This window comes from Tupaia chinensis, unplaced genomic scaffold, assembly GCF_000334495.1.
Source record: "Tupaia chinensis unplaced genomic scaffold, TupChi_1.0 Scaffold000550_1, whole genome shotgun sequence".
Classification (NCBI taxonomy): domain Eukaryota; kingdom Metazoa; phylum Chordata; class Mammalia; order Scandentia; family Tupaiidae; genus Tupaia; species Tupaia belangeri.
The window spans coordinates 208367-233104 of NW_006160062.1; the positions used below are offsets into that span (position 1 = coordinate 208367).

Consider the following 24738-nt stretch of genomic DNA (forward strand, 5'->3'; position numbering starts at 1 on the left):
AAGGTCATAAAAGAACTTCTTCATGGGGACCAGCAGGTGGCCTGGTCATTAAGGCACTGGACACTCCCACACAGCTGGCCACGGTTCATGTCCTGGACCTAGTGGCTTGCTTTCTCCCTCCCCGCCTGTGTTTGTGTGTATGAGTCTGTCTCTCTCTGGCCAAAGTAAAACAAATGAATGAATAAATAAAATTAAATAAAGTTTTTTTTTTTTTTTTTTTTTAAAAAGAACTTCACAAAATAAGGGAATTTCCAGTCTCAGAGATGGGGATAAGAATACCATCTAGAATTACTATACCCAATTTTTAGAATTGTTATTTAAAAATTATTTTTCTTTATACATGATAAAGTATATAAGGATGCACATGAGAGTAAGTAAGAAAGAGAAATGAGCACTTTCCACAGGATCTGGTCACGCTATGATCCCCTTCCTCTAGTCGTTCAGTCCACTGAACCCAGGGCACTCCACACACATATGCCTGGTGTGTTTCAGGGGAACCAGGCAGGGGATTTGAACTGAGGTGGCCATGTGGGATCCAGCTTCTCTTGAGAAACACATTACTGCTGCCCAACAGAGCCAACCCAGTATCTGTTAATTTTCTTCTGCTAAACAGAAGCTATGTAGGAGATATAGAAATGTCTGCATAGTCTTCTTCCTTAGGGAGAAATGGTGCTGGTAATACAATAATACGGTCTAGTACATTGTTCAATACTTGGTATATAAAACTAGAAGTGATTCTCTCTTCTTATTGACTTCTGTTAGCTTGCCATACAAAGCTTCAGTATAGTACACATATCTTCCTCAGCTCCCCTACAAGATAGTCTGTGCCCTCAATCAATCAATAATCCTAATCCAGACTTAGTTGGTGGCAGGCTGAGGAAGACTAGGATTAGGCTTCATTGATGGGTTAACTGGATCAGTTCGTTACTTTGTTACTGTACATACATATGCATAATTGAATTCCATGCTACTTTCTTTTTCTTTAAATTTTGCTATAGGGTGGGTGTGATCACAAGAGAGAGACGGAGAAAGAGAGTGAAAGTGAGTAATAACCCCTCCGTCCTCCCCTCCCCAGGGCAGATGGCCATGCTTCAATCCCTTCTCTTCCACTTTTCCCTTGGGATTTTGGGTATATATATATATATATATATGTGTGTGTGTGTGTGTATACACACACACACACACACACACACACACACACACACCTGGTGTGTTTTTCAAACTGCCAGGTCCAGGATTCAAACTGCTCAGTTGGCCATGTGGAATACTGCCACTTTAACCACCACACCACTGGCCAACCTGAATTTCATGTTACTTAAGGGCAAAAATTACTTCTTTTTGTTTGTTTGTTTTTAATTGTTGGAGGAGGCATGAGTTTGCCAGAGGGAGGGAGAGAGGGGAAGAGAGAGAGAGAAAACATTCCCCAAAAGGGGCATGCTCATGCCACAATCCTTTTTACTCCATTTCTCCATCCTGGCAGGATATGGAGCATGCACACACATGCACCTGGTATGTTTTCCAAGCTGCTGAGGCCAAGATGCAAACTGCAATCGGCCCTGTTGGCTCTTGCTCCCCACACACAGGGCTTAACTGTTGTGCTATGGGGATGGCCCAGGAACTTCTCCTACCTCACTGTAGTTCTCACACCGAGCACACACAGAGCCTCCCAGTACACGTGCAGTTAATGACTTGTAGAAAACTGTGTTGCAGATAGCACAATAAACAGTTATTTTAAAAATAATACAATTAACAACTACCATTAAGCCAGTGACTTTATGCTAATAAAACATAATTTAAAGTGTATATTGCATTTATTTAATCCCATAAATTATAACTGTTTAACATATGTAAAAGTTTGTATTCTTAAAGTGCTTTAGAAGATATTTAATGTTTTTTAACAAGTAGAAAATAATGTTCTTTAAGAGATATTTGATTTTTAGTGGAAAATAATCCTACCAAAAACATTTTGTGCATACTTGAATAACAATTTGTTCATCTTCTTCAAGAAATGGGATTTTTATATAAAATACTTATGTAGCACTGAGTGCCAAAATGGTGTGTATATGTGACCAAAATTCAAAATTAGGTTTGCTATTAAACTCTTCCAGATGATGTCTTTAGCCAAGAGTGATTCTGAGTCAGGTAGGAAGGCACTTCAGGTGATCCGTGTTTTTGAAGGTGAAGTCCTTGCTGTGTAATAGGCTTGAGTTAGTGGTCAGGGCAGCCATTTAGACTGATAGATCCCTGCACTGCCAAGGCTTCAGTGACAGGAACAGGGATGTGGTTGACTTGAATATTCTTCAGACAGCCAAAAAATGATTTCCACACAGGGAGCCTTAGCGTCCTCAAATCGCCTAAAACAGAAAGGCAGAAGCATTCCATAAATAAGTTATACTGTCAAGTAAATGCACCTTGGATTTTGAAAGATTGTTTTTTCAGAAAGAGTTAAAGGGATCCCCCCACATGTCAGCCCCCAGACATTTCCTCCTCTTTAAGTAGGCGTCCAGAATTCCACCTGTTGTTGTAAGTCAGTCACCAGACTGCTCTTCAGGTTTTCAGAGGAGATTCCATGGTCCAACTCAATAGATAATAACTGATCTCTGGGGCTTTTTATGGATCATGGAAGACCTATAAAATTAACCAGACTATTTGGAAGGATATAAAATAATGAAGAATGAAAAGACCCTTTCCAGGCAAAGTTCCAGTCTTGAGCTTGACTCCATATTAAGCCTATCTGAGTCTCCCATCCTGGCCCCACAAGACTTAATAACTGACCACGGGACCAGCAGTTAGCGTAATGGCTATGTTGCTGGACTCCCATGTAGTTGACTGCGGTTCGAGTCCCAGACCTGGTGGCTTAAACTCACGCCGGGCGCGTGTGCGTGTGTGCCCAAGATCCCGAGAGGAGAATGGAGGAGAAGAGATTGCGGTGTGGCCATCCCCCCGGGAGGTGATTTCTCACTTTCTGTCTCTCTGTTTCTCTGGCAAGTGCACGTGCCCAATAGCAAAAACCTCTCAAAAAAAAAAAAAACTTAATAACTGTCCAGTAACACTCCATGTATAGAGAGGTGAAATCAGTTTTCAGTTCATTTTTTGATTCATTCTGATATCAGGCTTCCAGGTTAATGTAACTTCTTAAGAGAGGCTTATAAACTATAGCCTTGGGACAGGGGTGGCAGCAGTGATGTTGTCTGGGCTACCCTGAAAAGTGCCCATTGCTGGCAACCCTGTTGTCTCATTTGCTGGAGTGAAGGACCTCACCATTTCTACTCTTCAGCCAAGGGTTGCCTGGCTACTAACCCATAGAATGAAGTGTCATTTTCGTACTTCATGTCCTCCTGTTGCTCGGGAAAGTGCACGTGCCAATAAGCAAAACCCTCTAAAAAAAAAAAAAAACTTAATAACTGTCCAGTAACACTCCATGTATAGAGAGGTGAAATCAGTTTTCAGTTCATTTTTTGATTCATTCTGATATCAGGCTTCCAGGTTAATGTAACTTCTTAAGAGAGGCTTATAAACTATAGCCTTGGGACAGGGGTGGCAGCAGTGATGTTGTCTGGGCTACCCTGAAAAGTGCCCATTGCTGGCAACCCTGTTGTCTCATTTGCTGGAGTGAAGGACCTCACCATTTCTACTCTTCAGCCAAGGGTTGCCTGGCTACTAACCCATAGAATGAAGTGTCACCCATGGACTGAAGTGTCACATTTGTTGGGTAAAAAAGAAAATGGTAAGGACTGACATAGGGCAACATGGATGTAGGAGGAGAAGTTGGAAAGAGAGTTACCTGGGACACCTCCAATGTGCAGTGGCTCTTGGGAGCTGACAGGTGGAAAGGCGAGCTGTCCCACTGTGTAGCTACTGTCTGCATCCAGTTCTAGGTGCAGAAGGTGCTGTTTTATGGTGACTGGGGGAAAGAAGGCTGGTTAGCTCTGTCACCTGAGAATCTTCACACTGTCTAATGTCTATACTATTGTGTCACCACAGGCTTCATTTTAACTCATTTGTGCTAGACTCAGAGAAGGATAGTTTGTAAGAATTCAGTCAGCTTAGATATAATTCAACAAACTTCTTCTGAACACCATCTAGTGTTTAGGGATCTAAACATACATTTCTCAGTTTAATCCTTAAAATGAGTATATGATATTATCACTTTTTCTCAAATAAGAGAGTGTGGCTCATTAAGGAGATGATAAGATGGCTTGGTTACAAGTTGAAGGAGTTGAGATTCAAGTTATGGTCTTCTATATCCAGAGGCCATGCTTATTTTACATGATCTTAACCACTTTCTAAGAAGACACTGACTTCCCAAAACTGACACCAAAGAGAGTCGGTTGTTTAGGTCCTTGACACTAAATGCCTCCCATATTAACAATCTTAGCTAACTGAAAGATAGTTAACTTGCAGATTAGCCAACTTTTTACAAACAACAAACAAACAAACAAAACTGACCACTTTTCTGCGTAAGGCATTTTAGCCCAAATAGGTCCACATATTTCTAAATTAATACTCACAAATTATTAATAAAATAACATATTCTATTTGAGAAAATACTCTTGTTCTCCATCCATTGGTTTGTTCAAATAGTTTGCATTAGTATTAAATGGTTATTTTTAAAAATAACCTACAATGAGCCTTAACAATACAGGTAGTAAGAGCGGATACTCACTGAACACTTAGTATGCACCAGACAGTGTGCCAAATGCTTTATACACATTGTCCTATTTGCTTTCTACAACCATAAGAGGTGTGCACTATTTTTAACACCATTTTCTAGATGAGGAAACTTAAGGTGAAGAGCAAGTAAATAACCTGCCCAATGTCACATGGTAAGCGATAGAACTGAGATTTGACTTCTCTGTTCCTTTCGGCTTCAGAGCCAAAATCGAAATCACAATGTTATGCCAACACAGCTTATCAGTTTACTAGGCTCAAAAACAAAAATAAAAACCACACACACACACACACACACACACACACACTCACAAAACACAACTAAAATTCAGTGTTCTGTGGAAAACTGGAGGCAGCAGCCACAAATTATATAAGCATGGTTGGGGTTAAGGACAGACATGTGAATGTGGTGGGCTGGCCCCGGTTAGACACTACCAATGGACAGGCTGAGGATTCATGTGGGATAATGAGTCATGATAAAGGGAAGACTGCTTCACTGTATGAACAATAGGCTACTACATGTCATACCTGCCACTGAGTGCCACTGTCCATCACACAGAGACCACTTCGGTGTGACTGATGTAAGGGTCCCACCAGCTCCACTGTCCACAGAGGCCACAACCTGTAACACACATGCATTTTCCTTTAGAAGGGCAGGGAGGGAGGGGCCAATTTCCCCTGCCACCCTCCCTTCTCAACTGCGCCCCATCTGAAAGCCCAGGAGCACTTCAGGTATTGATCTTCTTCCTCCATCCCTGCACCAGGTGATTACACGGTATAGTCTGTGACTCCCTTCTAGGCGAGCAAGCTGCAAACCAGGACCCTGCCTGACAGTTATTGCCAATAGCAATGAGTGGGACCCTCCTAATTTGAACCCCACCCCCTACCAACACTACTCAAAGGTTACTGACTAACATTAAGATCCTCCATAGCAATTAATATGTGACAGTGGCTCTATTTAGAAGGACCTGTGAAATTTGCAAGGCAAACATGCTGGAAGAGGCCTATATCCTGCTGCACAGCCAGCTAATTATAATAATCTCATCAATGCATCACTTATAGAGGGACTCAAAGATATAAGTTGTGTTTGTGCTGGGCATGCATCGGGGTCAGGCACTCAGCACGCTTTGTGCAGAATCCCTTGTTCATGCTTTCCAGGTCAGGGTCTCCTCCAGAACCTTCCAAGGGTGAATCAAGGTGAATGAGATGAGAGGGCTAAATTAAGCACATTCATAAATAATTTACATTTAATTTGCATGCAGCTAGATGGTGCACCCTATTCACAGGCAATTCTTGAGCTGAACAATGCCACTGCTTTTATGAAGTTCACTGGGTCTTGATTCTGTTCTATTGAGAATATTTCCTATCCAGAAACAGTTACAGGAGACCCTCTCCACCCCTCCTCCAGCCACTCCAAAAGTCAGATTTGTCTCAACCACCTGACAAATGAATAGTTACTTGCTTCTCTGTTCAGACTTCAAGGCTACAAAGTAAAACAAACAAATGAAACTGTTCTAAGAGTTTTGGCCGTTATAGTTTCTTTTGGAATTTTCTCTTCTCACTTAATAAACTATGAATGAATGTAGATCAAAGAAAATGGCACATTATCTATCTGTTTTGAAGCCTTACCAAAAAGTGGCTTCCTTGGAGGAATTAATTTCAGAGACTTCTTTGAGAAGTAACAAAGATATCACCGGGTGGTGAAAATAATGTATTGACTCAGGCCTGTGAGGGATGGGGAGGAGGAGGCAATAGAAGTATATATTGAAGACGGAATCCATGAAAAACCAGAGGAGTGAGTGGGGAGACCCAGGGACCAGTTTGGTTTCAGGAACCAGAAAGGCTTGTGAATTGTGTAGAGAGAATAAGGGGAATCTCAAATGGCTCCAGTGGACACAGGGCGTGGGCACGGATGCGACTTGGTGTAGACAATAAAGAAAAGACTTATTCTGCTACCCTTAAGAATAAAAGCAGAGAAGCGATGAGGATGAAGGTGAGGAGAGAAAATGAATGTTTATTGAGCATATGGCAGTTTTTATAATCTTTTTTTTTTTTTGAGAGGTTTTTGCTATAGGGTGCATGCACTCGCCAGGAAGACAGAGAGAGACAGAGAGACAGAGAGACAGAAAGTGAGAAATCACCTCCCCAGGGGGGATGGTCATGCTGCACTCCCTTCTCCATCCTCTTCTTGGAATCTTGGGCATGCATGCACACGCACCCAGCGTGAGTTTAAGCCGCCAGGTCCAGGACTTGAGCCGTGGTCAACTACATGGGAGTTCAGCAACATAGCCGTTACGTTAACTGCTGGTTCCACAGTTTCTATAATCTTGACAAAAGCCCTAAAATATAACAATTATTATCTACCTTTTACAGATAAGGAAACTGAGTCTGAAAGAGTTCAGCTAGCTTCTTTAGGGCCATATAACTAAATAGTAGAGCTAGAATTCAGCCCTAGTTTTTCTTTTCCCATAAAGAACAGAAAACATAATAATAAAATTACTTCCTAGAGGAAAATGCTAAGTTAGCCCTGAAGTTACATCTCTTAAATACAAGATTCAGAGGGCCAGCAGTTGGCAGGGGGTCAAGGTGCTGGACTTCCACGTGATTGACTGCAGTTTGAGTCTCAGACCCGGCAGCTTCAAACTCAGGCCAGGTGTGTGTGTATGTGTCCAACTTTTCAAGAGGAGAATGGAGAAGAAATTGTGGTGTGGCCATGTTCCTACGGCGGAGGGGGGTGGGGGTTGATTTCTCACTCTCACTTTTTCTCTTTCTCCAGAGAGTACTCGAGCCCTACAGTAAAAATCTCTCAAAATAAAATAAAAATACAATATTGGTTCTACTCTTTGCTATAACTTCATCTACTATGGTCTCTGGAAACAGATTCTGATTTTCATATTCTTTTCCCAAGTCATCAAACTCCTACGCACCTTTCCTGACTCCAGATAAACATGTAAGTGTACCCCGCGTTGACTTCCAATGTGTATCAGGATTCCCGTAAGACTTCTTGGACGAATGCTGAAAGTGAGCTTAAATTCGGGCCCCAACAACACAGAGTTAGCTTTTGAAAGAAAGAAAGAAAAATAGTTAAGCATCATAATGAGAAAGGACAGAGTTATTAAGACTCTAAGACATAAACTCTACCAATGGCTTCAGCTCCTTACCTAGGATGACATGACCTCCTTCTTGAGAGAAATAAATGCCTTTCTCCAAAGAGCCACCCAAGCAGGGAGACACTCCAAAGCTTGTAGAAGGGGTGTCCAAGGGCTTTAAATTCAACTGGAAATTCTTCAGGCACCCCACAAAGCTGTTTTGGGGGAGGCTCTGCAACCAAGCAGAAAATACTTTATTTCCACAACTCCCAGAAAATATCTGGGTAGAAAGATTAGGGCACTGCAGCTTGTCAGCAAAAGGGAGAAGTTAGGTGGGGACTCACTCTGCTTCAGAGTCAAGTGGGCATATTCCATTTGGTTCCCTACTCACTGTGCCAGAAAATCCTGTACTAGATGTTTGGGGGGAGGTCAACTTTGAAGACACCACCAAAACAATTGGTGTATATGGAGGAGGACAGGCAGGAGGGGCAGTGGGGGTTGCTAGCTTGTGCGGGAATAAGAGCTGGGAGGGTTGACCTGATCCTAGTCTGCACAGACAGTGTTGCAACAGGGAAATTTTCCACCTTATGGTTCACAGATCTCATGGTCTCTTTGCAGGTACAACTCACTTCTTAGGGTTTTGTGAGCTGGTGTGATAGTTTAATGCAGGGCAGATGACTGAAAAAGAGGCCAAAATGTTCCAAAAATAAAAAAATGCAAAAAATCTCCCCACATTGCTAGGCTCAGCACCACTAATAAACCACAAATGCTGTAGAGTTAAGATAAGATGGTGTGCAGTATTGGTGGGCTGTGGGCAAGCCTATCTTAAGCTGTTTGGGACATGGGAATCCTTTCCTGGGGCCTAGGGATGGATTCCTGTGATCTCTCTGTGATATACTGGATGTTCTCATGCATGCATTTTCCTATGGAGAGAAAATAGTGATGTTAGAGATACAAATAGTAAACGACTAATGGGGCTCCCAATAAAATTTTAGTTTCTTAGGATTTGTCATGTTGCACAATGAAGAAACTGTACCTGAGACCTATAGCTCAGCTATCCAGAATGGGTCATACCTAACACTGAATGTCTCAAGGCTGACTGCAGACCTGGCACTCAGAAGCAGACGCCACTTGATTGGGTGTTGACCATCTTTGGAAAGGACACAGAGGAGGCTAGTGCAATGGCATATACCCTCAGGTGGCAGGAAGGTTGCAAATAAGAATCTTGGTTTGTAAGGAATACTGAAGTGGGGTGCTAAGAACTGCCCCTGTCAGAATGCTGGGTATCATTAGGGTGGTTTCAAGAAAATGAATCCAGGTCAAGAAAATACCCAAACTGGGCCATAGAATAGCCAACGATAGCTTATCACTGGCCAGGGCTTTGACTCAAACCCCACTGCACAACTCAGATGGGCCAGAGTGAGCCCCATGTGGAGACCTACGCTTTGGTCGGGTCAGCCTGAACACCTAGAATCCCGGCTGGTGGAGAAGCCCTACTTTGTTTACGTCCATTTCCAGGGCCATATCTGAGTCTCAGCCCTTCTCTTCCTCATTGCAAACATCTGTCACACCAGAAAGTCTTACCAGCTCCAAAGCAAAGGGGGCAACAATTGCATTAGTTGAAGGACAGTTCCTAGGACTAAATTGTTGACAGGCCCATTTTACTTCACTTTATGGAGGCAAAAAGCAAATTGGGGAAAGGAGAAACAGGTGCATGGGCAGCCCCAAGTAACCCAGGTGCAATTAGTGCCCTGGTAAGATGGCAGGAGAGCTGAGAGGGCACTCACAGAGCTCAGCCTGGGCAGTGGTCTCATCAAAGCTTTTGAACCTGACAAATTCAGGGCACACCCCTTGTCCTTGGGGACAGTGGGCCTTGTCACTTTTCCTTGACTCAGCATTTCTAAGTTGGGTTCTTGAGAGAGTTTTGTTATTTCAGATACCAAATAATGTTAAAACATATTTTCAAGGTATTAAGTTATTCCTTTTTCAATGATTTTTCTTGCTTTCTGGTTAAAACAAGGAACAGCTTTTAGCTTTGTGCTAATAAGCAAAGTATATCTTTCTTGGGTACAGTATGGTTTTCTAAACCATGTATAATAATCAAATCAAGTGTATACACATATTCATCTTCAACATTGAACAAAACAATCAAACTTGTAGAAGTATTATCAAGTGTGCTAATATTTGTTCAACACATCTTGACCCTCTGTCACACTCTTTTTTTCTACAAAGGGAGTGTCTAGCTAGACTTTAGGAGCACTGTTTTGTTTTCACAGATTTCTTTTTATGGTTACCTACTATTTATGGTAAAAAACAAAACAAACAAAAAAAAAACATTGGGCCCTCATTTATGAGAGAGAGAAAAAGGTCCTTTAAAACACATTTAATTTAAATAGTGAATTGATGAAGAGAAAACTTGTAAGTACATTTTTTACCTGGGCATAGAAAAGATGGTCAAGGTAGCACAAATTACTAAAGTTTGAAACACATTATTATCATCAAAAATCTGGCTATAACCTAAAAATTATGTTTTGGCATTTCTTGAAAGAAAAACTAAGAGATACATTTATGAAGTCATGGAGAAGCCTTCTATTCACTTCAGTGTCTGTGTCTCAACCTGTACCTAAAAACAGAGGCTTGGGAAATAAGATGGTAACCTTCTCTGTGGGTTTGTGAACATTACTTAAATATTTAAAAAATTATATACAGCATTTCAAGGTTCTTAAATACCTCATGTAATTATGATTATATTATAAAGTGATTCATTTATTTAGATAGAAGCTCACTTTCATTATTTTCCTGCCTCAACCTCCTAGCTACGACGACCATACTCAACCTCATGATCCTCCTGCCTCAGCCCCATGAGTCTCTGTGACCACAGGCATATGTCACTGTGCACAGCCTTTAGGTTGGACCAGGAATCGAATCTGGACTTCCCGTCTGGCCCCAGCCTGCGGTCCTAGGGCTGGGCCCACAGCTCAGAGGCGTAACTATGTACCTTTGGTTTCGCTGATGGAGATGACCCCAGGTAAACTGGTGTACTGATGCTGACGGTGGAATTTCCAGGCAAACGTCCCTCCCGGGCCCTCAGTCCATCCACAATCAAACGCCCCTTTTCTCCATCTTGCCCAAATGTCACCTTCAGAGAAAAGAAAATAAGTGATTCATATTTTCACTCTGACTGGTACTGTTTTATTAGTGGTCACAAGAAATGCTTAAAAACTCCTTTTCTGCCTCTTCAAATAGATATTAAAAAAATGAGAGATTTTCCTCCTGTTATTATCATACCATCACTTTGTAAGACTATGTTAGATAATGAATAAACTGAGCTAAACAAAAGGCAGTTAAGAAATAGGTTGCTTATTAACAGATACAATCGATTTGAAAACTTACACAAAAGATAAGCAGTTAAAGTTGCATGAACAAATAAACACCTCAGGGTTTTCTTATTTGTTGCTCTCTCTGGAACACTCTCCCTAACTTTTTATAACTGTTACTTCCTAAAGGAGGCCTTTCTTGATGACCTAAACAAAAACAGTCTCTTGGCATAGGCTGTAGCGTGCTGACCTGCAGTGCTGGAAGCCACATGGCTGGCTGTGGGTTCAGCCCTAAGACTACCTGGTACATGCCGGGCTCACATGTACCAAAGATTCTAACTAGCTGGAGAACTGGAGGAAAGAGACTGCAACATGACTAGATCCTGTTGGAAGTTTGTCTCTCTCTCTCTTTCTCCCCTCCCTCTCTCTCATGTGCTCACACTATGAAAGAAATTAAATAAACTTAAAAAAGAAAAATATTAGGATAGTCTACCTAGTCTGCTTTAGCATTTTCTCAAAACACTTAACAGAATCTGACACCATATTGGGAATTTTTTCTTTCTATGCTCTAGGAGAAGAGCTCATGAAATATTTGTTGACTAAGTGAATGCAACTTGTCAAGTCACTTACGACTTCTGAGTTCCAATTCTATCATTAGAAAAATAAAAATAAAAATCACTCTTTGCCTTAAGTTGTGTTTCCTTAAATCTGGATGCCTTCAGGAGAGAGCTGGAATGCTATGATGTGGGTTTTTAAGCTCATGCTATGGGGAAGACAGTCCAGGTCCATAGAGACACCTGGAGGCCTGGAGGCCTCTCTTCCCTGAAGGAGAGCAGTGGTCCTGGGGGTAGGTGAGGGGAGTGAGGTAGCCCAAGGAGGGGCAGAGGGGATGGGAGAAGCAGAGATTAAGTCTATTTTGGCTCCTGGGATGGCACAGATGCTGGCCACAGGGTGCCTCCAGCCACAGGAGCTTTCCCAGTTTTAGCGTCTCCGCACCTAGGAAGAAGGCTGAGGTTTCTATTTTCAATTAGCCACACAGTGTACCCTGCACTGACAGGAGGCACTGTGCCAGCCCCAGCTCTTACCGTGTGCCACTTCCCATCGTTGCATTTCTCTTTGCTTTTAAGCTTCAGTTTTTTCCCTTCAGCCCCCAAGGTAAAGACCAGGCGTCCCTTCGAAAAATAAAGAGCCATAAAGGTGTTCTTAGTGCCTGAGTAGAACACCAGCCCTCTGGGGGACTTCGTCTGCACATCCACAGCAAACTGTGACCTGAGGGGAAAGAAGACAATAAACAGTGAAGAGAAAGAGAGGGTTTTGGCGTTTCTCTGCATCTCAGAACTGGGAAGGAAGGTGGTGAGCAAACTCCAAACCTCCATTTTACAAATGAATAACAAGGTGCATAATGATTAAATGACCCATCTCTCTGAGAACTTTTAAAAGCCATTATTATATTTCAGCTGTTAATAGTCTTGTATTGACATAATTTCCTTACTGTGTTGGGGAATAATGTGAAATTTCCATGTAAATTTTGCTAGTGGCTTAAGTTCAACACATGACAAAAAGGAATATATCTAGCCTATTTTCCTTAATCTACACTAAAAACAAAAAACAAACAAACAAAAAAACTGTAAAATAGGACCAGCCAGGTGGTGTGGTGTTTAAGGCAGCTAGATTCCAGGCTAACTGCCTGGTTTAAGTCCCAGACCTGGTGGCTTGAAAATAACTCTGGGCATTTATGTGTGCATGCCCAAAATCTTGAAAGGAGAATGGAGAAGAGATTGCTGCATGGCCATGCCCCCCAGCCCCCAGGATGTGATTTCTCACTTTCTATCTTTCTGTCTTCTCTCTCTCTTCTTCTGGTGAGTGCATACACCCTGTAGCAAAACTATGGAAAAAAATTTATGGTAAAGTATACATAACATAACATTTACCATTCTAACCACTTTTAGGTGTATAGTTCCATAGTGTTGAGTACATTCAAAGTGTGGTGCAATCTGTCACCAGAACTTTTTTTTTTTTCCATCTTGTATCACTGAAACTCTGCCCATAAGCACTAGTTTCCTATTCTCCCCCACCCCCCTCCCTGCCTCTGGTGACCACTCTTCTCTCTGTCGCTGTGATTCTGACTACTCTAAGTACCTCATAGGAGTAGCATCATACAGTATTTCTTATGACGGCTTATTTTTCATAATTGCCTGTATTTTTTGAGTTCAGTGAATGTACATTCTATTTTGTAGATTTTCATGGACTAGACTGGAGGAGAAGTACAGGGATCACTTGAAGAACAAAGATATGATTTAAAGCATCAGATAAGCAATTTTTTTCCCGTAAGACATGATTAACTTACAGGCACAGGAAGTTCTACATTTCTCAGACCCTAATTCACACCTATCATGGAAGAGACATTAGGCAAATATTACATAATAAATGCAGAGAAGGAAAGCTAATATTCATTTTCATGATGGGTGTATATTACATGCACATCCAGCCAAGCAAACTTTCCTTCCTGTGAACCTCACATCTATCCATTCATCTATCCATCCATCCACTCAACAAATGCTGAATGACTGCGGTGCACGTCAGACACTATGCTGGGCACTGGGAACATAGTGAGGGCTGTTCTATTCCTTGAGCTGTTGGCAGTGCCTGGGTGCACTGAGAGGGGTTCCCACGGTGTGGCCTGAAAAGGTAGTGGAAGAAACAGGCATCGACGGGCTGGCATTACTCATTCCTGTGGTGACCAGACGGCGGGCAGGAACTGGGGTTATCCTGCTTATAGCTAGTACACAGTGGCTCTCCATAAATAGTTACCAAATCGAATTAAATGGTAAATAGAACATTTGGAGACAGGACTCAGAAGTGGAAGAAAACACTGCACTGTGAATTCTCTTTGCTCTTTAATACTCTGAGGCTGAGATGCACATTTATTTTTCAGATTAGCAAGTTTCCTTGAGGGCAATGTTCTTCAAAATGAAAAAGAAATCTATATATGTTAAATTAAACCAACCAGATGGTAACACTGCTCAATATTTCTCTTGGTGTGCTCGTGTGTTAGTGCGGAGGTTTGGAGAATGAGGGTTAGCCAATTTAAGGAGGATATTAGAACGTGTTCCAGAATGTAAAGTACTTTACATATGTGGGCTTGGTGATCAACCTTGAGATTTGCTTTCCAGAACTGTTCCTTCAGGCAAGTTTCTTTCAGAAAAGACTAGCTGACTAACACCCAAAAAAAGCCAGCAGTAGACTCAAATTTCTAGTGTATAAAATGGTAACACTTCTTTGTTGAAGGATGGAAGAATAAGGCAGAGAATTAAATAGCATTTTTATACATTCACCAAAGCATTAAAATAGCTATTTTCAAAGGAGAGTCAGAAAATTGCTAGAATGTAAATCAAAATGACAACAATAGGACATCCCTAGTTTTCCAGCTTCCTGAAAATATAGTCTGCTTGCTGCAATATCTGGAACTAAAATAATTTAAAATTGTATTTATTAATGATTATTTTTTAGCTTGATTTTTTTTCATGAGCAAGAGAGACACAAAAAGAGAGAGACAGCACTCCACAAAGCCTCAGGCTGCTTTAGCCACTCTTGGATCATGGGTGCATGAGTGCCTGACGTGTTCAGGGAGGTTCCCAGATGCGAATCCAGGACCTTCCCATGCGTGTCAGCCACACAGAGCACTCCATTACCACTGTGCCACAGTCTGCCCCCAAGGACTAATTTTTGTCACTGTTATTTAGTTTACAAAACATGAACTGACTTGTGCTTAGCTTACTGAGTGGGCTTCTATGGGCCGGCCCCTTACCGGCTATCCCCTTTCCACTATGCATGGAAAGCCTCACCACCCCATTTAACTGAGAAAACTGAGGTCCAGAGACAGGTAGCTCATGTGTGAACATATGTGAAACAGGCATAGAGGGAAAGCTTAGGCTTAGAAAAGTTAAATAGCCTGTGGTGGCCACAAACTGTACTCCCTTCAAGAGAGCCTGCTGCAGGAGTGGAACTCAGGCTGCTGCCAGCCAAGCACTGAGCATGGCAGGGCTACTAGAGCTGACGAGCACTTCTAAGGAGTGAGCTCTGTGGGGATGCCAGTGGGCCTGCCTAGGCTTTCTTGAACTTTAGAACAGGATGAGGTCCTTTGACCCGACCCTTCTCTCTGTCCCTCTCCCTTCACAGAAATCCTCAGACCCACATCCAGCTACAGGTCTCCCAGCCACTTCCTGTCCCTCCCCTTCATCTTCCACAGGCCTTTCCACAGCAAACCTTTTGCCATCTAATCCCTTCCTGTCACCTGCATATCAAAGGAGCATTCCTGTGGCTATGACCTGGGCCACCTTGCCAGTGAGTGCTCATGCAAAAACTGAAAGACAAGGTTTTTGTTGTTATTGTTGTCTTTTTGACTCCTGGGCAATTCTGCCGCTGCCACAGAGAAATCATGAAGGAATGGTTGGCACTTTTTATTTATGCTTCCTTCAAATCACCTGAAAGTGACATATGTTGCTTTTCTACTTTCTTCTGACATAATTGATATTTCTGTTCATTCCCACCTTCCCCAAAGAAACTCAACTTGTTAGCACAAAAGTTTGAATATATTCTCTAAAAGTGATCTATCCGGCACAGAGTCTACCTAAAAGAATAAATTCCTTTTCACTACAGAATGTAGGAGAAGAAACAGAATTTATCATAGAGATAAATAGCAGCTTTGGGGGGAAATCAGCCTTATTTTTAGAACGTGTCAATTCCAAACTAGAGCGGAGTGGGTTGTTTCAGCCTCAGAGCTGCTCACCGTCATGTTTACGTTCCAGCTGAGGGGTTGGCAGGAAGGGAGGGGCAGCCCCACTCCTAGTCCTATGCAGGCTAGCATCTCTTTTCACAGGCATGCCAGAGCCATCTTCATTAGTGACAAGTGCGTGGTGTCACGCCAGCCAGACTAACGACAGAATCAGGTTCTGAGTTGGGGCTGGGACAGGAAAGTTAAATAGTACCTGGGTTTCAGCAATTCCTGGGGAAGCTTGAATAGCAAGTGACTGGTGGGACTGTCCCCAAACTGCAGTGCTCCATGACTGGCCTGGGCTCCATGAGGTGGCGGGCAGGACCGTTCATCTTGCCATACCTCCATGCTCCTCGGGGAGGCCACTGCTGTGTCCTGCACTGGCTGCATGGGCAAGGAGCAAAACATTAGGACAGGTATTTACCAGAAATGTGGCTCTGCATTGAAAATGATGTACAGGGTAATATCCTTGATTTGATCATTACACACTACATGCATGCTTTGACAAACCATATTATAAGCCATAAAGATGTATAACAAATATAAGAAATTATAAAATAGAATTGGGCAAAAAAATAAGAAGTGTGAAGAATGCTTATTCTGCTAAGCACCGTGCTCAATTTTTACTTTTGATCCTGAGAGATGAATTAAACGGAGAAATAGAAGACTCAGCAAATAGGATATGGAAGATGGGAAGTTCCCACTGAGCTCTATTCCTGCAGGTCACAGAGGGACATGAACGTGGGGCAAGGAGAGTCAGAGAATATTCTCAGCTACTTAGCTCTTCCTGTAGCTAGATCTCTCCAGTCTCCATTCATGTCCTCGAGTGGCTTTGACTCTGAGGCTTTTCGCTTCCAGGAAGGTATAAAGTAGGACTGGAAGGGACAGCAAGGTCATTCTTTGGGGGAAACAAAGATTTGGAGAGCCTAAACATCCCCCATTCTCCTGCTCTCATTTAAAGAAGAGGTTTGTTATTCCTGTTCTACATAAGTCTGATCTCTTTTCAGAAGGCTGCTGGGTCTGGGACCAGCAAATATCTGCATCTTGCCCCACCACAATGCATCAGAAGAACCACAGTGTCCTTTGAGAGAGCCGATATTGGGCCATCAGCACGGAGGGTCGCTCAGCCAGCCAGTGGAATGTGGGCCTTCCAACCTCCCCCTGGTGGCCATTCCTTTGGTCTTTTGCAGGTCAGGTGAAGGAGGAGAGGAGCGAGAGAGCATATCCTGTCCTCACTTACATCAGAGTTAACCACGTACACAAATCTGCATGAGATGATGCTTTCAACATTTGAACAAGACTGAGTTTTTATGCAAAAAAAAAAAAAACCATAATAAATATTAAATGAGACTAGAAAACTATCGGAAGAAACTAACATTCCAAGCCCTTCCCCTTTTCTCTCCAGTGTAGACCTCGGATTTCAAAGTACCCACTGGCTCAGATATTAGGCAGATTGCCATTAGTCAAAGCAAAGTAGAGAATCTACCTCACTGGTAATTGGCTCCATAATAAACACGTGACCTTGCCTCCTTAAGGCCAATGAAACTTAAGGAGAAGCTAGGGGTGGGGCTTCTGATAAAGGGTTCACTAGTAACAGAGAGAAACCCAGGCTCAATGAGAACTTCTGATACTGGACCTTGTCTGGTGAGGAAAGGCCTCAAGTTCCTCTTACCCCTGCACTGCTTATTATGTGAGATTATTCTTCTTCTTCAAGCTATTTTGCAATAAATTTTCTGGAGCCGGAAGGTAAAGGTTTCCAAACAATTCAAATTCCTTCAAAATCAGGTTCTCCTTGTCCACCTGCTTCCTGGACACAGTGCTCAGATTGCAAACTTGACATTAGTTCTTTAAAACAGTCCATGCTTGCCTATGGATTCTGGTTCAGTCTTCAGAATGTAAATCATAGTCCATCCTTGATCCCACTGAGCTTAGATTCAGCCTGGGGCTGCCTAGGACTCAGCAGCAGGCCTCAGTCTCTCTCTAAAAGTCTTTGTGTGCCGGCAGTAGCAGCAGCAAGATCAACAGTTTGAGAGATACTCTTTGCTACCAAGTCTTCCTTAATTGTCTTAATGGCATCATCATCCTTCAAGGCACCCAAGCTCCTAATCTTGTTCATCATGGACACTCCTTTCCTTGCCTTTCTAATACATTCGGTTTTGAAGTCTTAACGTTCCTCTCTGTGACATATTTTGTTTCCACTGTTTCTTTTTCATTTCCAGTGCCTCTGCCCTGAAAGTCAGTGCTGACTGTCTTGCTTGGAATATTGCAGTAGCTAGACAGTTTGACTCCTTGTCTCTAGAACTGCCCTAAACCAAATCATCCCACAGGCCGCTGCCTGTTAATCATCTTTAATCTTTTAAACAGCTTAAAGCAATGGCTTTACATTTCAATGACTACATTGACTATAGAAGTATGTCCAAATTACAGAGGTTATATGTGGTTCACCTGATCTGGCTCTCATGTGTAATTCTGATTTACCCCCCACTCCAGTCTCTTTCCTCCACCAAATTTCTTGCAGTTCATCAAGCTTTCCAAGCATGTAGAAGCCACACAATGTGGCTTGAAGAGTACATTCTTTGTGATTCTATAGCCCTAAATTTAAATTCTGATTCTACCATTTACTGACTGGGTGCTCATGGGCAGGTCTTTGTTTTTTGTTTTTACCTCTCTGAGACTCGATTTCCTTGACCTGTAAAGTTCACATTCTGCTCTCAGAGGGGTGTGCTGAGAACTGAAAGAGCAAGTATCAAGACCTAGGAGGATCAAAAAGCATGCACGCAAAGTGTTTTATATCTCGGAGTTTCACCCACATCCTGTCTCTCAGCTTTAGGCCTCTGCTCATGCAGCAACATATTTATTTATTTAAAGCTGACCCACATTTGAGACTCAGTTCCTGGGTCACCTCCTTCAAAAGAACCCCTGCCACCCACTCCTGATTTCCATGTTAAGAAATTCCGCTGCCTTACTTCTGTAGAAGGCTTTGTCCTTTTCATTTAGGCTCTTAATAGTGCACATAGTGGTAACAGCTAACATTGGGTGCATGCTATAAGCCAGCACTTTTTAAAGTGTTTTGTATTTATTACCTCATTTAATCCTCACAGAAACATCTTGCGATATTACTGTTATTTATTTTCGTTTGCACTGGAGCAAACAGACCCACAGAGAGGTTAAATAATTGCTCAAGGTCACATACCTACTAAGTTATAAAGCTGGATGCAAGTCGAGAAAGTCAGACACCCAAGTTGAACACTTAACCACTAAGCTATGGTGTATTTCCTCTGCTATTGGAGGCAGAACTAATGTCTTATTCTAGCTAATATAAGGGTTTGCTCAGAACAGTGGGGGAATTATTGTATTCATTGACATCTCCCACCATCAACAGGCCTGGTCCTACCCTTCTGCTGAGGACATCCTAGGGATACCTGACACTCCACCTGATTTCCTCAGGTACCTGTCATTCAATAAGCCACAAATGCCATTTATTCTCTTTGCCTCTAAATATTTTTTTCTTCTCCTATCTCTTGTAGCTATCAATGGCATCTTTATCAATCCAATAACCTGGACTCATGCTTCAAAATTGTATCAACTCCTGCAGCTCCCTTGTCTCCTAGATTCAATTATTGTCTGAATCCTGTGTATTCTAGCTTCTCAATAGCTCTTGAATCTATTTCCTTCTCTCTAGTTCTACCATAACTGTGGTTAGTCTCTTAATAACTTTCAAGCTTACAATGGAAAAATGAATATGGGACTTTATTTATTTATTTGTCTTTTTTTGGAGAGGTTTTTTTTGTTTGGTTTGGTTTTTTTTTTTTTTTTTTTTTTTTTTGCTATAGGGCACGTGCGCTCGCCAGACAGACAGAGAAAGACAGAGAGACAGAAAGTGAGAAATCACGCCCCAGGGGGGATGGCTACGCCACAATCCTTTCTCCTCCATTCTCCTCTCGGGATCTTGGGTACGCATGCACATGCACCCGGCATGAGTTTAAGCCACCGGGCCTGGGACTCAAACCGCAGTCGACTACGTGGGAGTCTAGCGACATAGCCATTACGCTAACTGCTGGTCCTGGGAGTTTATTTTTAATGGAGCAATTTTAAATATATTCTTCTCATAACAATAAAATGGCAACCCTTTGGGATTTATGAAGATTATTTCTTCCTAATAGTATAAAACAATTCTTATGAATTATCTATTCATGCTTATTCAAATATTTGTGCAGCAGGGAAATACTGGTAGGTGAGTAGCCTGTGGTTGATGTGAAGTGAAAAGTGTGTTGAACAAGACCACATTGCCCTTAAAAGGGCCTGGACTCTGGGTGAGAATTCCAGCTCCACCTCTCACTGTGGTAGCTTGGGTAAAGTGCTTACCTTTTTAAACCACAGCATCTCTTTCCGTAAGCGGTGGCTAGTAATACTATGAGGGGTCTTCCAAAAGTTCATGGGAATTGTATATCATGAAAAAAACTATGCATGGATTTCCAAATGCTTTGTACCAAAATCAACTTGTACTTGAATTCCATTTTCCCACGAACTTTGTGAAGTCCTCTCATACTTCGTTCATACGGTTATTTAGTAAGAAAATTCACTTGAGGGCTTAGTGCCATGTCTGGGAGGTCAGAGATGGTCAATATTATCCATTAATCTTATTAGTTGTGATCTCAGACATGTGGAGGTCACCCTGTGGACCTCTAGGCAGAGCCAGGAATTCCTTAAGTCCTGCTACTGTCTGCAATCAATTCATCACATTGCTTGCACTCCTCCACACAAGGATTCAACCTCCTTTCAGGCTTTCTCAGCGTTGCACATGAGAACCACCTGGAGAGCTTTACAAACTACTGGGCCCACTCCAAGAACAGTTGATTGAACTGGGTCAGGTGCAGCGTAAGCACCGGGATTTTAAAGCTCTCACGTTTCTAATGTGTGGCCAAGGTTAAGCCAAACCAATTTCCTGGCTATCTTGTCATAGGAGATACATCAGGGCAGAGGGGATGTCTGTGGGCAGAAGAGGAATGGCTCCTATACTCTATAGAAAATCAGTGGATCCCCTGGAGACACAGCAGAAGTGTCAAAAGAGCAAGACACCACCTACAAAAATGGAAAAGCCTAAGTCAAGGTTCTGTTTATTCTGTGACTGCAAAAATTGCCAAATTTTCATCAAGATACAAAATATAAGCTAAAAAGAAAACCACTTTGATATGCGGTATGGCTCAGCTGTTGATGGCACATCCATGCCACTTCATGGAGCCACTTGCCCACGTGGGGACCAGATGATCTGCCTTCCCCCACTATCTTCCATAAGGCAGGCTTAGAAAAATCTTCTAGGGCGAAGTAGAACCCAGGGTAACGTTTTGACTAACCTGGTTGATATTGAAAGTCTTGGCCTTGTTAAATCTTGTAGAACCTTTAAATAACATTAGAAACGGTGGTTTGTTTAAACTGCAGCCTCCCAAGGACACATCTCTCTTGGTAGTTCTATTAGCCAGGTCTAGGACTTCAGGACTGTGTGATAACCTGGAAATGAGGGAAGAAAGGAAAGTGGCTGCTGAGCTCTGACACATCAAGAAAGACCCAGGGGTAGAGAGAGCGCATTTCAAAAATACACATCCTTACTGTCATGGTTTTTAGATAGACTTGTATCTGCTACTTATATATCTCATCTGGAAGCCAGCAGAAAGGTCTAAGGAACTCCTATGGTCTTGGGTAGTGGTAGAACCAGAGCACAGCTTGAAAATCCCTTAACTAAAATATCTGGAACAGAAGTGTTTAGAATTTGAGATTTTTCTGGATTTTGGAATATTTGCACATACATAATGAGAGATCTTGGGACCCAAGTCTAAACAAATTTTATTCGTGTTTCATATACGTTTCAAACATATAGCCTAAAGACAATTTCATACAATGCTTTCATGCCACAGCATTTTGACTGACTCATTACATGAGGAAGTTGGGTGTGGAATTTTCCACTTGTGATAATATGTTGACACTCAAAAAGTTTTGGATTTTTGGACTAGGGATGCTCAACCCATACTCTAGTTCTTTCTTTAGGTGTCACAGAAATATGAAAATAAAATATGCACTGAGAGTAAAGACAGACATTGGATGAAAATGATGGTAAACATCAGAAGTGAGTTTATGGAAGGATTTCTCTGAATGCATTTGAGTAGAAAAGTCTCAAATTTGCTTTGTCTTGTGATTACTGTCCACACCTTACAAAGGCAGCAGTTGGTGCTAACCACCTCCATGTCCTCTCTATTTCCTATTTCCTGCTCTGAACACTGAACCGGTTATTCAAGGAAAAATCTTTGCCAACTTGGAGTAGAGTAAGAACTCTGAGCCTCGCTCTAGCCCAGGATGGTCCCCTGAAGGGCAAGAAGAAAGACGTCACTGTCAGGCAGTCCACAAGTTCTAGCCTGAGGTTCATGGCCAGATCCAGGCTTTTTCTCTGCCCTAGGACACATTTTATCTAAAAATGATCACTTAGGGGCCAGCAGGTGGTATGGCACTGGACTTCCACATGGCTGACCACAGTTTAAGTCCTAGACCTGGCAGCTTGCTTTCTCACCCCCCTCAGGTGAGTACATGTGCTCTGTAGTAAATTAAAAACAACGATAATAGTAACAATAAATAAAATTAAATAGTTATTTTAAAAGTAAATAAAAATCATCATTTAGTATCAAGAGAAACATTTTGAAACACTTGCAGGAAAGCACTGAGCTCTACTCTCTCTGCTAATGTTAATATTAAGAGTTGTAGTAATTTGGTCCCAATGCCTTAACCTTCAAAGCCACACAGAGTTGATGAAATCTGATTGCACAGTTTTGATTAAAATAATATAGAATTTTAGTCTGAATAGTTTTCAGGGCCATAACCTGAAAGTTAATGTTAATTATACCTCTTCCAAGGTTATATACCAAACCTGCTTCTCCAGAGGGAGGCTGGACCCAGGAGTTGATGTGCTGTTTAGTGTAAGTCTGTGGTATGAGAGTTTCATGCAGCACGTGTGGACAAATCTGACTTTGCTAACCAGACCAGTGAGATACCTTGCACATAGGCTGACCACATCAGCTCCCTACCAAGAGGAGATCACCCACCTCTGAACAAACACATTGCTGATACAACCCTCAAAACGACTCCCACCCAGACGGAGAGATTGCTGGGTATCTGAAAAGTCTGGGAGCCGTTGGTTATTCCTCAGAGGCTGGTCATCAATGAGAAGCCGGAGTCTGAAAGAAGAAGAAAGCAAAGCAAAGGTGAGATCTGCTAAAAAAAGAAATTATTGCCTTGTGGTCAGTTTTCCTGTCTTTGACCCAGACTCAATATATGCTACCTAAAATAGTTAACGAGGCTTATTTTTAAAGACCATTTCAAGTTTTTGTTATGCATTTGTTTTTGCTCATTTTTATTGAAGTAGTAAATATATACAGAAAGTTCATATACTACAAGGGTTCAGCTCGGTGAATTTTTGCAAAATGAATACTTTAACACTACTAGCACCCAGATAAAGAAACAGAACAGACCAGCACCCTAGGAACCCCATCTTGTGTGTTCCTTTAGTCTTTAGCTTCCCTCCCTTTCAGAGTAGCTACTCTCCTGAAATCTGATAGACTAGGTGTATTTTGCCTATTTTCAAATTCTGTGTAAATGAAATCATAGGGGATGAATTCTTTTATGTGTGACTTCTTTCACTCCACAGTACGAGGTTCACCAACATCATTATATACTTAGAGCTCTTTCTCATTGTTGTAAGGTATTCCATATTGTTAACTTTCTAAAATTGTATTCATTTCTTCCATGAGAGAGAAAGGGAGAGAGAGACAGGCACCCCCAACAGTCTTCATGCTGCAATCTATGCCCCCACTTCACCAGCCAGAATCCGAGGCATGTGTGTGCCTGGTATAGACAAGACGACCTTGGGGCATGAACCTGAGACCTTCCCATGTGAGTCCAGCACTGCAGAGTATCATGCCACTGCTGTGCCACTGTGGCTGCCCAGCACTACCTTTTGAATACACCAAAATTTATTTGTCTGTCCAGTGTTTAATTTTTTTTTATAGAGCAAGGAAGAAAGTCAAAACTTACTAGTAAAATAGTGTCAATATCAAAGACAAATATTTTGCAAAAAGAAACCAGAGAATTTCACTAAACTAAAGTAAAACTCCAGTAGCTCTGGCAGAAGTACCATCCTACTCACCCAGCATTGTCGCTTATTACAGACACATAATGCAGTAATCCATCCATATACGTCCCTGGAGATGTAAAAATTGGGCTGCTGCTATCCCTGGTGCTCAATTCAATGTGACCATCTTCCAGGGTGACCTGCAGGTTACTGGTCTGAAATCATCATAAAATATACTCATGACACAATTGCACCAGTGTTTATGAATGTTTCAGTACTGAATTTATGATAAAAGTTATGTATAAAAGGCAGGACATTTATGACCCAAATGTTTTAACTTTGTCATTTTTCTCTAAAGAGTTTTTAAAAAATACTTGACTGTTTGTGTATGAATATAAAAATATTATGCAAATTATTTCAACACTGATAAATTTGTCAAAATCATTTCTGTGGGACTATATTTATAACCAATTTAATTCTTGATCGGCTACACAAAACAATCAGCACATTTATAAATTGTTCTCTTTTTATTTTACTGAATTATTTCCACTAGGATCAATTATTTTCTTAAGAAATTTTACAACAAAGACTTGAGTCATCAATTTTTATATAAGATTATAACAATGATTTCTTATCTTCAATCATTATGAATTTTTAATTTGCTTATCATTATTTCTAGGAAGTTCAATTTTCCATGTCAAACTCTACAGATCTAAATTTTGGCAAGATTTAATTCTTTCTATTTTTATTAATTAAAAAAATGTGGAGGTTCAG

The 24738-nt window shown here is 41.7% G+C and overlaps 1 protein-coding gene across 1 annotated transcript in view; it reads right to left on the reverse strand.

The window, feature by feature from the left end:
- Positions 1-1475: 1475 nt before the first annotated feature.
- The window catches only part of LAMA3 (laminin subunit alpha 3), a gene marked incomplete at its 5' end in the record, with an annotated part of 299569 nt that continues 276306 nt past the window's right edge, over positions 1476-24738 (reverse strand). The window contains 11 exon segments of the mRNA XM_014591287.2: positions 1476-2354; positions 3785-3904; positions 5200-5293; positions 7599-7729; positions 7833-7992; positions 10759-10899; positions 12163-12346; positions 16066-16235; positions 21206-21359; positions 22940-23071; positions 24040-24179. Coding sequence (XP_014446773.1) covers positions 2209-2354; positions 3785-3904; positions 5200-5293; positions 7599-7729; positions 7833-7992; positions 10759-10899; positions 12163-12346; positions 16066-16235; positions 21206-21359; positions 22940-23071; positions 24040-24179 — 1572 coding nt within the window.